This window comes from Myxocyprinus asiaticus, chromosome 20 (genome assembly GCF_019703515.2).
Source record: "Myxocyprinus asiaticus isolate MX2 ecotype Aquarium Trade chromosome 20, UBuf_Myxa_2, whole genome shotgun sequence".
In the NCBI taxonomy this organism is placed as follows: Eukaryota; Metazoa; Chordata; class Actinopteri; order Cypriniformes; family Catostomidae; genus Myxocyprinus; species Myxocyprinus asiaticus.
Window position 1 is genome coordinate 23,367,698 of NC_059363.1, and position 18,091 is coordinate 23,385,788.

Below are 18,091 nucleotides of genomic sequence, written 5' to 3' on the forward strand. Positions count from 1 at the left end.
TTGTTAAGGGTTTATAAAGGGGTTCATTAATGACTAATAGTTCATTTACAAATGCATTATAAATCACTGATGTGCGGTTATAACATGAATAAAAAGGTGACTGTCATGCAGTACTTACCAAATAGTAAGTAATTTGACCTCTTGTGTTATAAATACTTAATAACAATTAAGCATAAGTAACTTATTAAAATTCATACCTCAGTGTAAAGTGGACACATATGAAAAATGTATTAAGGACTTGCCAACACTGTATATCACTATAATAATCTATTTTTGCTGCATTGTGACATAAATCATAAATTAGTGCATTTTATTTTATTTTTTAATTATTTTAGGTAGAAATAAGTATATTTATTAAGCATTTATTTTATACTGAGAGCTTTCATTTGATATATGACATGTCTATCTATGTGCTATGTGAAGGACTTTATATTCATTTTAAAATTTCTACAACTCAAACTCTAGGTGGGGCCAGTTTGCGACACAAATTATTTCAGGCCTTATTTTGTAATTTTATATAACTAAATGCAAAAGTGATGGGGTTCTCTGAAAAGTTCAGATTCTAAGCATTCATAATACCACATATGCCTAACTTATGCATCCAGGGACACCAGTGTTTTAAGTGATAAAATGGCTTGCCGCCGTAGAGTTTAGGAGGTTTACTAAATATTTGACAGGTATTGTATGGACGTTTTTTATTTTTATTCATGTTGTTATAACTGACAAATCAAATGCTTGTTTTTAATAAACTAAATGAAACTAATCGGATTGATATCAAAAGTTTATCATAAATAAAGACTGAGTTGCATGCAGTCTATGCAACTATAGCAAAAGTGTAAAAATCACAAGGCATTAAGACTGAAAACAGGTTCTCACACATGAAAAAAACAGCCCGAGTCAAAACTGGAAGCATGTTTAATATTGCTCTACTTTATCCTGAAAGGCATAATTGGAGTTACACTTCTGAACTGATCGTAGTTACAGAATCATAGGTCTCTCTTTTTGCATTGAACAATATATACAATGTAAAATAAATACATTTACACAAATGGACATATTGTTTGGAGCACACTGTAATGATGCACATCACAAAAATATACAGTTAATAGTTTTACCGATGTGGAGCACATCTAAAAACTACAGACATGATTCTCACTACAGGTTGTTTCAGCAACTCCTGGGTTGAAATATATCATATTGATCATAGAAGCTTTTTCAAATGTTACTTATTATTTCCCCTTCCTTTATCTGGATCTCGTCCTTTCCCTCAGTGGTCTATGTTTGTATGTTCACCTGCCAGGAAGCCTAGATGCATTTGGCAGATGTGTCAATGCATGAATAAATACAAGCAACACCTATAACCTCTTTAACATCGAAAAATAACAGTTGTTTGTACACTTGATCATCCTTAATCCTATTATGCTATAGTTTGCAAAATAGTCCAATAGTTACAGCATTTTGATCTAATTAAATCACAATGCACAACAGCTGTGTGTTGTACCGTCATATTGCTTTAAATAAGAAAATATCTCTAAAAAAATTCGTAGTGTGTACCGTACGGCTAAATTACACTTTGATTTCTTAGCTGAATAGATGAGCAAGGTGTTGAAAGACATAGTAAAATTGTCTTTAAATGGTTTGACAGGTCTTCGTACCATTTTCTCCAAAATGACATGGTACATTTCATAAAAGTATTGTTTTGTTCATCATTTTGTGCACTAAAAGCATTGCCAACTTGATATAACTTGAAAACAAAAATGCCTTAAAATAGTGTTCGAATGTAGACCAGGACCACTTGCTATAATATTCTTGAAACCTTACAAAACTGAAAAGAAGTATAAAGCGCATCTGAAGTTGCAGAACAGAGACTAGTTTCGTATCACTTCATTTCCATAGTGATCAGTATTTAAGACAACACAAGATTAACATGAATGAAAACAAAATCACATAGAAGAAAACAGCACCTCTTCTGCCAGGAGTTGTTCATGGGAAAAATGTAAAGTGCCAACATCTTATTAAGAGCAAGATCGCCCCCAACCCCATGTTTTTGACCATCTGATGAGTTGCCATGAGAGATACGATCTAGAGACACATTACACTAACCTTTCCAAAGCACAATCTATTTAGTTTAGAATAGCTACAGCAATGCTAGATACAGTGTATTTATAGATCAAGATTGAGGAGAAGCGACTAAAACCCTCATCTCTGTTTTCCTTAAAAAAATTATCTGTTCTTTCATCTTTTTTCTTCTTCAATTTTATTAAGCACACAAAGCCAAAGTGATAGTTTTTAAAACTGATCTTACACCAAAACAAACAAAAAGCACTTCTTCCCTTTGCAACCTTAATGAGTCAAGATATATACCAATAGAGTTCAGGATGGAAGGCCTTCTGTACAGCATTTTGTTAAAGAAAAAGGAAAACAGAGAAAAGATCAGAAAAAAGGGTTGAAAAAGGTACTTTTTGGAAATATTCATAACCTATGATGTACAGTGTTAGTCTATAGTATCAGAGTTACACAGATGATCTCTTATACATGGTGTACCTCCGTTTAAATATCTGTTATTCACTTACAGTAAAAATCAGCATAGATTATATCAACCGTGATCAGTTGATCTAACAGGAACTATAAAGAGCCTTTTATTTGAGAACACATCGCACCTGTCTCTTCAGGATTCATACATCCAGTATTGTCTTGAATAAAAATAAAGCATACTGAACAGCGAGACCTGCGATCACCACGGGTAGTACACTACATTTTTGCATGTGAGAGAGGAAAGGGAAAAAAATGAAATGCTTCAGAAAAAACACAGCAGACATGAAACACCAAGAAGCTGAACTACATTTTTTTTTTTCATTCTTTTTTTTCTTCTTTGATCTGTTCCAATAAAATGTCTTAGGTTAGATTTATAATCTGTTAATTTACAATATACAATGCTTAAGAATATTCAGAAAATACCCCACACTAATACTGACATATTTCTGATGAAGGCTGTGGATTGCTTGCTTTGATACTTAGCCTCTCTGCTAAAAATGTCATTTTGAGGAAGATTACATCACATTATGATTTTTCTGGCACTATTCTTGAAAAAATTAGGACCATCATGAAACTAAACCTACGATGTCTCTCTGTCAACTCATGGAGACGTGTTCGCTAAGTGCTATTTTGCTTAACAAAGTTCAAATACTGTTTCAGTATGAAATAATGTCAATAGAATTTAGAGGCTGAAGTTAATATATATGCATATATAATTTGCTTGAGATAATGGTTATGGTCCTTCTGGCCATAGCATGTATGTAATCTATCATCTTATGAAAAGCACAGACAAAAAAGCGAAAGCTTCTGGAAATTCATTTTTTCCCAAGTTGAGTGTGGCACTAAGAAAAAAAAAAAGAAAAAATAATTGCATACATTTACATCTCCACTTTTAAAACATCTATTGCTTAAAGATAGCAGGTTTTCCTCTTCATGATTCATAATTGCGAAACATGGTGGTTGGTAGAAAAACATAACGATCAATTATTAACATTATATAAGGAAACATCGTGTTTGATGACCATACCATATATTTACAGCCTTCAGTACAGTACAAACACACTGAAATAAAACATAATAAAATAAAATCAATAAATAAATTAGTCTGTTTCTTGACCACTGCAGTTTGTCTTTGCTTCGTTTTGCATGAAGACTAAAGCTTAGGCTATTCCCTGAAAAGATAAAAATGAAACCATTAAAAGAGGCTAGAAGTGTTTGGAAGACTTGAAAGAAAACAACAAGGGAGTGTGAGACACATGAGCAATCCACATAGCTAAGTAATGGTGAGGAGCAGCTTTTTCAAAGACATAAAAATCTCAGTTTGGCTATCACGTGGTTAAACTACTCCGAGGACTTCTTATGTAATACTGCACATAGTCATTATGATGTGGCTCTTATGGCAATGAGGGACAATTCCTAGATTCCTTCAGCAACATGGGAGCTGGACAGTACAGTTTGGGGAAAGTTTAGCTTGCTGGTGTCCAATGGGTGGACCTTCTTCCTTTGGCAGGGCTGGTCTTTCTTGGCTCCAGAGAATTTTTCTTTTGAAAACCATGTCTCAATAGCACAAAAAATGTCAGCATCAGATTTTCCAGAAGAACGAATTGAAAGCTGGTTTAAAGTCCCACTGCTAAATAATAATAGCAGTCATTTTTTTGTTTTCATTTCACATTTTTCTCAATAATCACATTTTAAATCATTTTTATATTTATGTATCATTGTCAGTAATTAGAAGTACCATTATGGTTAGGTTTTTAGTTATTATTTGATAAAGTTTATAGACAAAGGTTTCACAAACAGTGGCAGAGAGTTAGTCAGTGTCTGCCCGGGTGAAGGGGCGGAATCAGTGACGTTCCCCTCCAGCTTTCTCAGTATAACGTGGGGTCAGCGAGGGGATGGAGTTAGACCTTGGCCTCCAGCAGCTCCAGAAACAGTTTGTGCATGGGCACTTTGCCGTCCTGTTTGATGCTGTAGAAGTGCTGCACCGCCTTGGTGGACGTTTGCCGGAGCAGGGGTAAGGTCATGAGCAGCTTGCCGGCCCGGCGCGGGTCCTCTGCATGCTGGCCCGCCTCGTAGTCCTGCAGGGCCTCGTGCAACACATCCTGGAGCTTCTGTACAGCTTCCACATCCTCTATATGCATGGAATCTGAAAAAAAAAAAAAAAATTGAAACAAAAAATAAATTATAACAATACATATTTGGAGCAAAATTATGAGTAACTTCAGAAATAACTTCCAAAAAAATAATTCATTCAAATGTCACGCTTTATTCCAGAGCCCCTTAAAAATTAAACACATTTAATGTGACATGAACATATTCACACTACACCAGTAGTGGTCCTAGTTAACTTATAAAAAGTATAAGGGGCCATTCAGATAAAAAAATTAACATGCAAGAAAGAAAAAGAAAAAGCTAGAAGTTAAAAAAAAAGCTAAATAATACATTAAAAATGCTACAAAAATCAATTCTTGTGTCAAAAAATGTCAACAAACTGAAGATAATGGAGGTGTCTTGAGACATGTTTATAAAAGTTGAAGTCATTTTAACTTGACATGGCATCTTAAAAAAAAACTCTTGTGCGAGATGCTTAAAAAAACAACGAGACCTTTAAAAATGACAATCTAGTTCATGTTTTTAATAAACAGCGCAGATGAACACAAAAATATGTTTGTTGTGAACGGCCCCTAAGACATGGTTTATATTAATAAACCAAGAAAAATTACTGATGAACTTGAGAGCCAGGAATTTCCATGCATTTTGGTTGCATGTAAAAGAGCAGCTTTGACATTTTGATAATAACTCTTGTGTTTTACAAGAAAAAATGTTGAGCGACATGAAGGTGGATAGATGATAACAGAATTCTGTTTCAAAGCAAATAATCTGTGGAAGCTGTGACTCTATTGGACTGACTAAATTTAGAGTGGCGTGAGCTCTGCTTTTTTTTTTTTTTAACCTACAGTACGTGTAACGGTAGCCAGCTGGTACATGATAGCTGTGCAAGCTGTGCCATGGCTTTTATAGCCTCCTTGCCAGTGCATCCGACACCCATGCCGAGGAGCGCCGGTTCGAATCTTGCTCAGGATGGGTCGAGTAGGACCGGTGACAAAATCATGCAATTTAATGGATTAAAGTTGCATAATCCACTTGGCTCAAAACATGTCAGGGGGTATGTGACCCCTCAGTTTGAAAAGGCATGATGAGTTCTGGATGGCATTTTTCTTTTTTTTGTTCTTTTCCACCCAACAGAAACCTTAGGAGAAAGTGCTGGCAAAAAAAGGGGATTAAAGGAATGTGATTTATCCTTTTTTTGCCAGTCCTAAGATTATTCTCCAGTGATTAAAGACACACTTGAGTGTTAAACGCAGAGGCTGTTTTTCGCTGCGTGTTTTTTCAAGCCTCTCTATGGGACTGATGAATGGCACGGGCAACAGAAACAGTGTTTGGAAGAGAGCTGATATGGCACTCGTCTGAGTGAGAGAAACAGAGGCTCTAGTCAGGCAACAATACCTCAGCCTGACTGGCATTGTCTGCCAGAAATGTCAAACAGGCTGCATTTGCATTTCCACTCGATCGTTAGTACAGCATTCACGCTCATTCAATGAAACAGTCATGCCTCTGAGAACGCAATTAGTCACGTACAGCTACTGTTTTTTTGCTAAATAGAGTAGGTCACCCATACATGAAAATTCAGTAATCATTTACTCACCCTCATGTTGTTCCAAACCTGGAACTTTCTTTCCTCCGTGGAACACACACACACACACAAAAAAAAAAACAGCCTCAGTCACCATTCACTGTCATTGCATCTTTTTTCCATTAAAGTGAATGGTTACTGAGGCTAACACTTCCTAACATCTCCTTTTGTGTTCCAGAGAAAAAAGAAAGTCATATGGATTTAAAACAACTTAATGATCAGTATATCATGACAAAATGTTCTTCTTTAGATGGTACAACAGCTGGCATAGTTTTATTTCATCATGATGCTAAAGAAAGTGCTTTGTCTGACTTGTTCTTTATAGACTGACTCCACCAAGGATAAAATGTCCAAATGCACACTGGCTTTTTTCAAAGATGTCACAATCAATGCATTGCCTCGAATCAATTGATACATACACGTTTACTGTTAACTGTACAGTCAAGTATTGATAAAAGCGAGACGCTGAGAGAGAATTCCTCTAGTGAGGTTCCTCTGTTAGTGGAAAGTCTGTCCTTTTTGGTTGGCCTGCAGGGTGATCATCCTGCCTGCTTCAGGCTACAGTTCAATATTCCAACCCTTCAGTGTCTAGAAGCCACTCTCCACCCATCTAGAATTCAGACAGCGAGGTATCGTCCATCAGTCACATGGGCTTTGGCCATTTGAAAAGTGACCTGTGATCCGACAGAAATCCCTGGCAGAAATAAATGCTTACCTACACCTTTCCACACAAGTGGTCGCACCGACGGCTCTATCAATCTTACTATCACTGCTGGAGGCAGCGAAAAACTTGGCATTCTCGGAAATGTATATTTAGTGTTTGTGCTTTACAAGTGAGGCATTTTCAATTAAAAAAAAATATTCAAAATACATCCTCAAAAGAAAATCTGAAGGAAAACACAATTCAAGGATTCAGTTTGTTTTGATTTCCCAGAATGACCTTTGAAATGTGACAGTAAATGGTTGTATTCAATCTACAGTGTACAGTATCATGGGTCACTGATACATTTATTATCCAGGGCTGCGTTTCCCAAAAGCATCACAAGCTTAAGTTGATCATAGAGACGATTGGCACCAAAGGTTTCTATGATCTACTTAGGCTTACGATGCTTTTGGGAAATGTAGCCCTGTTTGCTTTTTGATTTACTTTTTGTTTTGCTTGTTTGTGTGTCACATTTACTCACAATGTCCTTTAAAAGAGAGACATGCTCTTCATTAAGACCAATCCTTGTAAAGGTTTCAAATAAATAGGATATTTTCCTAACTTGGACAAAAATGTCTCTCTGACACAGACTGGTTAAGAAATACTGTGACCATTGAAAAACTGTAAAACATATGGCTCTCAGCAGAAATGCCCAGTACCTTTGGGCTGCAGGAAATGGTGAAGTGTATCATTTTTTAGCAGCTGCCCAAAGCACTCTTCTCTCTACGAAAAAAAGAAGTGACAAAATGGTGCATGATGTATGTCCCTCTTGAGAAAAGATTGGGGAGAGAAGCTGTAAAAAAATAAACTTGCTATAAACACCAAGAAGTCAGAGAAAGAGAGAAATATAGAGAAAAGGCAAAAGACAGCACTAAGTCTCGTTGTGATGGAAGGCTGCGTGTGCTTCAGTGAAAAAATGCATCTGAATACATCTACATATCGACCATCTCTACGTGAAAACCCCACCTTATTGCTCTCGGCAAATGTGTACATCAACAAACAGAGATGAACTGCTAATCAGCGAATCGATTAAAAACAAATTTGTCAAAAGAGTCACGTGCTCTTGCTCTCTCAGGGGTGCACTTTGGGCAGAAGGGCCCCCAGTGTCTGCAGGCCAGGCCAAACTAGCGAGCCGTCATCCGCAAGCAACCAAGAGCAATCTGCTTTTTCATTTTTCAGCATGGCCAGGCCCAGCCGGAGATTGATCATCACATATGGCCCCAGAAAACAAACTGTCAATACCTTGAGCACTGGAGAATTTGAACAAATAGCCGCCCTCCCATTCATGCTGCTCACTGTGTCCCATTTAACAGATTTTATTGACAGTTTCCTTCTTGTAATTAAAGGGAAAACTACTGGCCGGCAAACAAGATAAAGTTCAAAGATGGGGTCAACACAAAGGGAGCCAGAAGGCCATGGCGTGACTGTCGATGCTGGACAACATCAGAGCCTGTTATTGACATGCAGGTGCATAGTGATGGGCTCCTTGCTTAAGAGGCATCTGAGGAGAGACTTATGCTAATTTGGAGAGGGGCAGCAGCCGTCCTTTGAAGGATTTCAAAAAGGGCGGGAGGGATGGGAACACTGTGTATTTTGTGTGTTGTTGTGTGTGAATGAATAGAAAATGAGAAAACATGAGAGAAAGAGAAATTGAGCTCTGAATAATTTTACCTCTGAAGATATGTAATATTCCCATAGGAAGAAATGAAATCAAATGCAGAGTATTTTAATTCTTTTTATGCTGACACATTTTTAACAGTCCATCCTCTTAGAGAGATGACATATAAACAAACAGTGATTTAAATGTGGGGTTTCAGTGTCTCATGCAGGAGCACACTGTTTTTTAGATGCTTTGTAAAGTAAAAAGGTACTTAAAGGTACCTTTGAGGGATGACGTAAGCTCGTTGGTAAGGTCATGCGTCACGTGGAGGAGGAGTCAGGAAGCACATAATTGTTTACAAGAGAAACTTGTGCCGTTCACAAACCAAAACAGTCCAAAACTATTTAAAAACAATATAAAATAATTAATAAAAAAAAATCCAAATAATAATTAAAAAAAAAACTAAGTAAACAATGACATGCTTCCTGACTCCTCCTCCACGTGACGCGTGACTTTACCAATGAGCTTACGTCATCCCTCTCATGAGCGCGCGTCACAGAGATGTACGGAAGCGAACATTTGTAGTTAAAAAGTATACAAGTATTGTTTTGTTTCTAAAAATAATCAATCGGTTGGGTTCAGAAGACCTTTATATGTCGACTGGATTCGTGTGGATTATTTTGATGCACCCTAAATATGCATTTTGGACTGTCAAATAATGGAGGACATTCACTTGCATTGTTTAGAGGAGGAGGCCTGAAATGAAATCCTGAAAGTCTTAAATTCTCTTTTGATGAAGAAAGAAACTCAGATACATCTTGGATGGCCTGAGGGTGAGTAAATTATGAGCAAATTTTCATTTTTGGGTGAACTATTCCTTTAAATGTATATTCTAAGTTCAACACAAACTAAGCTCAATCAACAGCATTTGTGGCATAAAACTGATTACCACAAAATGCATTTTGACTTGCCCTACTTTTCTTTAAAAAAAGCAAAAATCTGGGTTACAGTGAGGCACTTACAATTGAAGTGAATGTTTTTGAAAGTTAAAATACTGAAGTATCACCACAAGATGTAAACAATATGCATGTATACATGATTTTAGTGTGATAAAATCACTTACTAACTTTTTCTGTCTAAAGTTATAGCCAACTTTACAACTTCTTTGCCATGACGATGTAATGTCAACAAACACAAAAATCCTAAAATGGCTGTAAAAATGACAATTTAAACAACTTTACAGCTCAAATAATACATGAATTTAAACAGAAGAATTAATGTTAGTGCTTTTTTTAAAAGATAAGTTTGACATTTCTGCCTTTAAACTCTCCAAAAATTGGCCACATTCACTTTCACTATAAGTGCCTCACTGTAACCTTGATATTTGCTTTTTTTAAAGAAAAGGAGGTACGAGTCGAAATTCTTTTTTGTGGTAATCAACATTATGCCACAAATGCTGTCGACTGAGCTTAACTTGTACTGAATCCGGAATATTGCTTTAAACTAATACAATACAGTGTCTCGAGACATCTGCATTCTGTTCAATTCTCTGCACCATGTCTAGTTTTTAAGCGCAAGAACAGGTTCCGTCTGAACGGCCCCTTATCTGCATGAGTACCACAGTTTATGTGTGCTATGCTGCAACACAGATCTGACATAATTATTTTGTTTAATAACCAGAAAGGGCCTTTGTTGGAATATCTTGTGTGAGTTAGCATGAAACAATAAATACATAAAACATCTTTGTGTCAGTTCCACAGTGTTTTACCTGAGTTAGCCAGGGCTATAGCTTTAAGTGTGACAAACTCCTCCTTCTCCAGTTTCATGCTCTTGTATTTCTTCACCAGCTGCAGAATGGCATTGTTCAGGTCCAGCAGGCCGGCTAGCTTGGACTGGTCCTCATCCATGATGTAGTCCTCAGCGTAGACCAACTTGTCCTCAAAAGACAGCGAGCGATAGACTACACGTAAGATCAAGATCTCCATCCAAGCACTCTGAAGAAGACTCATCTGGTCAGCCAGAGACAGTGTGGAAAAACCTGAGAAGAAATTGAGAGAAAGAGCTTTGTTTAACTCAAACCTGACAATGATGATTGTTCAACCCTCAAATAAACAGCTCTCTTTTCAGTTCATTTTCAGAAGTATCTGGTTTGTGTTAGTGGATAGCATTGACATTCTGGTGGAGTAGTTCAGCGGAAAACTCTAGTGGGAGCGAGCAGAGGCACCTAGCACGAGCCTTGGCTCTCATCTCCTGCCGCGCAGCAGGCCAGGAGGCATCCTGAGGGAGGGCACTCCTTATCTTCCCCAACATGCAGCATGGATCAATTTTTCCCCATCACACCAACTGAAAGACTAATTGCTTGCCTCAAACTCCTTCTCCTCTCGCCTTCCCCCACCCCACATGCTCACTTTTTGCCAATTTTTTCCATCCTTTTGCTGAAAGAGAAGGAAAGCATGAAGTTCATGTTCACTAGTGGCAATTGAACCTTTCTATTATGTGGTGCCTTTTTTTTTTTTTTTTTTTTTTTCTCTTTATTACACAAGGGATATTTCACCCAAAAAAATACAATTCTGTCATTACTTACCCTCATGTCGGTACGTTAAGTTGTATGCTGTTATTTTGTCGAGGAACAAAAAAGTAGAAGAGAAGGGCAAGATTATTAACTATTAATGAGTTAATTTGGGTCTGTTCCTAACATAAAGCTATCATGTAGCTTAAGAAGTCTTGGAAAATAGTGCATGAGTCATATTTAGTACTTTAATTATACATTTATGCTGTTTTATTTTTTACTTTTAGGAGCTTGAGAACCATGCTCATTATGATAACTGTATGGCAAGAACTACATGACAATTCTACAATAATTGTAACTTTTGTCTTCCACAAAAAAATCATAGAGTTTGGAATGACATGAAGGTGAGTAAATAATGACCAAACATTCCATTTTGGGCAAACTGTCGCTTCAACCTTTCTGTTTTGCAGAAAAAAAAATGAATAAATAAATAAATAATAAAAAATTTGAAAGACTGCCACCTATGTGTCTTTTTTATTGTTATTTATTTGACAGTTTATGCAGTAAATGCTTAATTTTGCATTAAAAAAAAAGCTGATATTTAGAATACTTACAAGTTGTATCTATTTGAAACAAATACAGACTCGTGGTTCTTATTCAATTTTTTTTTTTTTTATGTATAAATGAAAATAAAATCCTTTAAGGAGATTGCAGAACTGCTTCAGAGCCCTCCGTCAGCTCTAAAGGTGAGGGACAGGGACAACAGCACCTGTTGGCATTGGACGCTGATCTGACAGTGCCTCTACCTTTTCGTCTCATCTCACTCCTTCTGCTCTTCCAAGAACAGATGAGGCGTCTCTCTTTGTGACAGCAAGGGGGCTAATCTGGGTGGCAGGGGAACGCCAGGAAGGAGATGCTTTCCAACATCTGTTGTGTAGAGATGCCATCAGAGGAAATGTGCAATATATATATTTTTTTTCATTTCTTTGCTTTTTTGTTTTGTTTTTTGTTTTTTTAATCTTTCTGTAAGTTGATCACTAATGGCAAGGAGTTCATTAGATATAGGTTTGAGGCTATTGTTTATACCAAGCGCTAATTTATTATCCGAAACTGTTAACATCTCTGATCTCATTAGAGGCAGACGAGTGCTAGTGAGCAGTTGGTTCCTTTCCTGGCCTGCTGCTGCTAGTGTGCTGAATGCCAGTTGGCAGGGCCATCCTCTACTACTTAATAAAATCATCAAAAGGGATTAAGCCAAGAATTTCTTAAGGGGGTCTAACTCAAGACCGCCACATTTTTACAAAGAGAATGGCCTCAATGAAAGGTGGCATGGGCTAAAAATAAGATCCTACATTGTCTCTCCTTGGAGGTACTTGTAATCCTTGAATATTGCTGATAGTTTGGAAAAAATGCACCAGAATGCTCCCGATACAAGCAAATCAGATCATTTTAAATTTGATCGCATTATAATACTCATTCTAAAAATAATACTACACAATAGTTAGTCGTGGTCCTCTAATCTGATTGGACAAGTTGTGTCCCAGGAGTGCTGATGTTTAATATAACAGAACTGGGATGCTGTCAGTGTTCGTTTGGAACTTTTTTCATTAGCAGAGCAAAAATTAACCAAATAACTGGTCATGTTGTATCTAAAATTTAAGTTACTCAATATTAACTGCCAATTTTCAGTACAACAGCACTCTCGCTTGTGTGATATTGCTTAAATAAAACATAAGCATGATTCTGAAATGTTTATAACTAGATATGATTTTGTTTTGACTAATTGGTTGCATGTTTAAAAAGGATTATCGGTTATTATCACTTATTATCGGTCATTATCTGTCGAGTTTATCATTAAAGTAAGTTAAAAATATAGAAGAGTCAAAGTAATGATTGGAGGCTGAAGACTCAAATTGGATATTTTCTGTATTCATGACATTCTAGTCAGGCTGCCAGTCTTTGGTTGGAACTATTTTCATCAGTGGAGCAAAAATAGACAAAATAACTGGCCATATTGTATTAAAAAAAATGTAAGTTACTTAATATTAAATGCCAATATTCAGTACAACAGCACTCTTTCTTGTGAGATATTGCTTGCATTTTGACAATTTGGTTGCATATTTAAAGGATTATCGGCTATTACCCATCATTATAGTTTGAATTTGTTGGTAACATCTTACAGTAAGGTTCTTTTTGTTAACATTATTTAGTGCATTAGATATCATGAAATAACAATGAACAATATTTTATTTAAAAAAATATTTATCTTCGTTAATTTTAATTTATGAAAAATACAATTGTTCAATGTTAGTTCATGTTTATTCATAATACATAAACTATTGTTAGCATATACAACTTTTCATTTAATTTTTTTTATTTTTTATTAGTGTATGTTAAAATGAACCCAAGATCGATACATTCTGTAAAAGTCTTGTTCATTGTTAGTTCATGTTAACTAATGCAGTTAATGTTAACAGTTTATCATTGAGTAATTAAAATAAAAATAAGTCAAAGTAAAGATGGGGGACTGAATACTTGAATTGGATATCAAGACAGACAAGGAATTGGAGAGAGAGATATATATAGGCAAAGGGATAAAGAGAATGAGAGCATTAGAGACCAACAGAGAGACAAAATAAAGGCAGGGGCGGGTGGGGGAGAACAGGTCAGAGAGGGGGGCTTGTGGAGTGGAGCGACTGGAGTGGCAGATGGACTAAGCCCATCGCCTAGAGCTCCCCCTGTGCCACTCCCAGCCCTCCCTCCCAGCCACTGCTGTTAGTAAATAATTAGATTTACACATTCCCCAATCTCCACACATCTTTCCGCAGAATAATTAAAAGCCGGATGATTACTTTATTGAGTGGAAGGAAGAACTTTTTTCTGCCTCTTTATTGAGGTCCGTCAATGATTTTATCAGGGGCTCGTGCTTTTACTGTTGTCATGCCAGTGCAGGCATCCAATTTTTCTTATCTCCCTGATTAATACAAATGCTGTTTCAGGACGCATTAATTAACAGATACAAATCTACGTTCTCATGGCCAGATCGATAGAGAGAAGAAAAGAGCCATCAATGTGAATTTACTGCTGATGATGGAAAAGGTTCTCAATTGACATTTACGTGAGGACAAACTTAAAAGATGCATTTTTCCCGTCTTCTTTCCATCTGTTATTTCATTTAAAAAAAGAGCTTGGTGGCAACTGCGAGGATCCAAAGAGCCGATTTAAGGCCTGCCACTGTAATTTTAGCAGTGTTAAATGTGTACAGCCCATTTATCCCAAAGGACTTCCTGTAAAAAAGGGAATTTGATGACACAGTGGAGGCATGGCACTGGTCGAGCAATGACAGTTTGTATCCCCTATGTTTTTATGTGAAAATGTCACAAGTTTTTATTTTAAATTCATTTTGTATTTTGAATAGATTTAATTTTAATCAATATTTTTATTTCATTTTAATATTTGATTTGTTTTAGTTTAGTTTATATTAATTATCAGTATTAGTTTTAGTTTTCATCCTTTCTAACGCAGCACTACAAACTGTCCCATGTGCCTATGGCGACACACAGTTAATCTGGAAATTCAACTGGTTTTCTTTTTGACAGAGTACACAGAAAGTCAAAATTCAGGCTTGGATTTTTTTTTGCCATTAAGTGCACATTTATGTTTAGGATTTTTTCTTTTTTTCATTATTATTATTATTTGTTTCTTAATTTTAGTTAACAACAATTAATTGCCATAGCTAGTTTTTATCTTCATAATTGTTTTCAAAATTGCCAATATCCTTGTTTTATTAATGCATTTATCAGTTTCTTTATATAATTTTGTAAAGGAAGAAAAAAAAAATCCATGTAACTTTGGATAAAAGACTCTTTTATTTGGCAGACACAAAGCATACTGCCCCATCCACATGACACACAGGCATGCATTATCTGATCCACCGTTCAATCTCTAGTAACGTCATCTCAATTTAACTCTCTTAGCCCGAAGACTGGCTTCAGAGCTCTACTCTCTTTCTCTCTCTCTCACTACAGCACTAAAGGGCCTTTTGCCACTAGCACAATCTTTTCTTTTCTCTATCTCTCTCTTCTTCTCTCAGTAAACTGATGTACTATGTGGTAGAAGGGGAGGAAAGTCTAGGTATGTGGATCTGTGAAGGTTACACCAGTAGAAGGTATCTGATGGCTGAAGCCTTGTGAAACCTGCAGTTGCTTTTCAGAAGAAATAAGCATTGGAGCAGAGCATAGCACAGGCTGACAGAAAGAGACTGCAGTGCAGCCATGCGAAATTAACCCCTGCCGGGCAGGACTGCTCACCACCAGGCCTCACAGCAACCACCGACCGTCCGTCTGCCAAATCTTTTCTGACTGCACGTTTACACCACTGAGAGGGCCCACCAGCACACACACACACACACACACACACGTTGGTGCGGCTATCCTTATGAGGACCCTCCATAGACACAATGATTTTTATACTGTACGAACTATAGATTCTATCCCCTAACCCTACGCCTAACCCTCACAAAAAACTTTCTGCATTTTTACATTTTCCAAAAAACATAATTTAGATATGTTTTTTAAGCGATTTGAATTATGGGGACACTAGAAATGTCCTCATAAACCACATTTATAGCATAATACCCTTGTAATTACCAGTTTGTAACCTAAAAAAAAAAATTGTAAACTCCCCCTCGTAACCCCCCCCCCCCAAACATACACACACACACACACACAGTCAGTCAGTCAGTCCTATTCTCAGGGCAGACTTCACCTCAGTAACATTACTTAGCCGTCATCTGACAACACACACACACACACACACAAACACGCACACTACTCCGTCTCACTTTCTGCAACACCCTTGCTTATTTTCTCATAGTTGCAGGGTAAATGAGCACGCCTGAGCAATGAGAATCAATGCTATTCTGTGTACGGACCATGCTGGATGTTTATTTGATGGATTCCGACTCCTTCCTGAGCTCCTGCGTGAATCCACCCACTATTCGCTTTCACACGTTGTCATGATGATGATGACAAAGTGACTAATCTACTTGTAAAATAGTGCTGGGAAGACCAAAGTTGAGATATAGTAATACTGGTAATCCAAGTTGTCATATTGCCTTAAGAGAACAGCGTCTGATAATACATGTTGAATCAATAATTACTAAACAATGTATTAATAAAAATGTATTGATGTTAATGTATTAACATTAAATTCTTATTATTTCTTATTTATAAGATTGTTCTCTTATCTATTCCCAACTGTTACTCTGTGCATAAATGCTCAATGCACACATTTAAAGTGAAAATTCTGACTTTATTTACTCACTCTTATGTTGTTCCAAAACAGTATGCCTTTATTATTTATGGGGAACACAAAAGGAAAAAAAAAATACTGGAAGACATGGAAGATCCAGGTCTGTGCTTTTAATACAATGAGAGTCGATAGCCACTCATTTCAAAGCTTAAAAAGGACCCAAAAGTATCATAAAAATATTCGCAGTGACTCGTGCATCAAATTCCAAGTCTTCTGAAGGCAAAAGATAGGTTTTGGTGAGAAACAACATTAAATTGTAGTCATTTTTCAGTGAAAATCTTGATTCAGGAAAGCTATAAGAGAAGCTCGTTCACAGTAGCTTGTGTGTTCAAAACTTGCCTCGTTTAGTGCTAAAAACACATGAACAATGCAAGTCAAAAACACTTTTTGTGTTCCGTACAAAAAAGAAAGTCATATAGGTTTTGAATGACATGATGATGAGTAAATTATGACAGCATTTTTATTTTTGGGTGAACTATTCCTGTAAATCACAAAACATGACAAAACAAATAATTTGAAGCAACAATCTCCAAATAAGACATGAAAAGGATGTTTCTTTGAATATTTTTAGCTGATTAGTCATTACTCTAACACCGTCTACACTGGAAGAGTTTATTGCGGAGCGTCGCCACGCGGTGACAGTAAATGGGTGTCCCATTCAATTTTACGCTGCACGAGCTGGCGCTACTACTGCCAACAACATAAATAAATGGTTTAGAACGTTTGTGTTGACGCGTCCAGTGTAGGCAGTCTCAAGCCGTTGCGTCACGTTGCCTGGTGCAGGGTGTAAGCTTATAAATAAGCCTGTGGTGAGACTAATGATGCCAAAGGCCATGGGGTGACAGGAACAACAATCATGCCAATCGCTGTCTGTCCATTTACTGCCCTAGTGAGGCGCTATGATGCTCATCCCTCAACAGCTAAACTAACTCACTTCAAAGATCCTCTACCAAACAACCACCCAAATAAACGGCAAATATTAGCCAAAAGAAGTCTTGCACAAATCAAAAACAATATTAAAAGGCAAACGTGTGTGTAAACAGTGGGGTCTTTAGTTTCCCTTCCCCCTCGGTGAGGAGGGAGAGACACAGGGGATGTGATGACAGGAACCGCAAACACACAAACTGCTGCAGCGCTCCGCTTCGCTTTTATCAGCTCCACAAAATAACACCAGTCAGAGAGAGAGAAAGAGAGAGAAAGATAAAGAGAGAGAAAAATCACACATTTTAGGAGAAAACACATTAACACTGCAATAGCTATCTACATCCATTTAGCGGCTAAGCAAATATTCACCTGTCAGTGTGAGGCGTACTGCTGTACAGTGCTTACCGTGACCACACAAATGTGGCAACGGATGCTGCTGGCTTTTGCTCTCCCACTCAAAAGAGTTAAACAGAATTAAGTGCTTTTCCCAAGGACTTTTCTTTAGGAAAAAATTGAATAGAATTTTTTGTTTTGTTTCTCAGTTAGATTTTGAGGAATCACAAACACAAATATTTGTGATCCAAACAGAAGAATACTGCTGAGGAAAGTTGGAGCAATGGGGTCAAAGATTATCAATTGTACCATCAGACTATTTAAACCTTTTAAGACAACATGAAATCAAAATGTACACTATTTACTTTTTCTACAAAAATCGATTATCAAAATCATTATTTTCACATGCAAAGAACTTTGCGGCAAACTCTTCATTGTTGCCAAAGGTTTGCTGCAGTTTCACCACTATAATCGAAGAGC

General features: G+C 36.9%; 1 protein-coding gene across 8 annotated transcripts in view; it reads right to left on the reverse strand.

The window, feature by feature from the left end:
• Positions 1-897: 897 nt before the first annotated feature.
• Positions 898-18,091, reverse strand: part of LOC127411501 (estrogen-related receptor gamma) — a 263,979-nt gene continuing 246,785 nt past the window's right edge. For all 8 annotated transcript variants that reach the window (XM_051647133.1, XM_051647136.1, XM_051647131.1 and 5 more), the window contains 2 exons: positions 10,301-10,570; positions 898-4,681 (listed from right to left, as the gene is read on the reverse strand). In XM_051647133.1, coding sequence (XP_051503093.1) covers positions 4,437-4,681; positions 10,301-10,570 — 515 coding nt within the window. In that variant the 3' untranslated portion in view covers positions 898-4,436. The remainder of the gene's footprint in view (positions 4,682-10,300; positions 10,571-18,091) is intronic.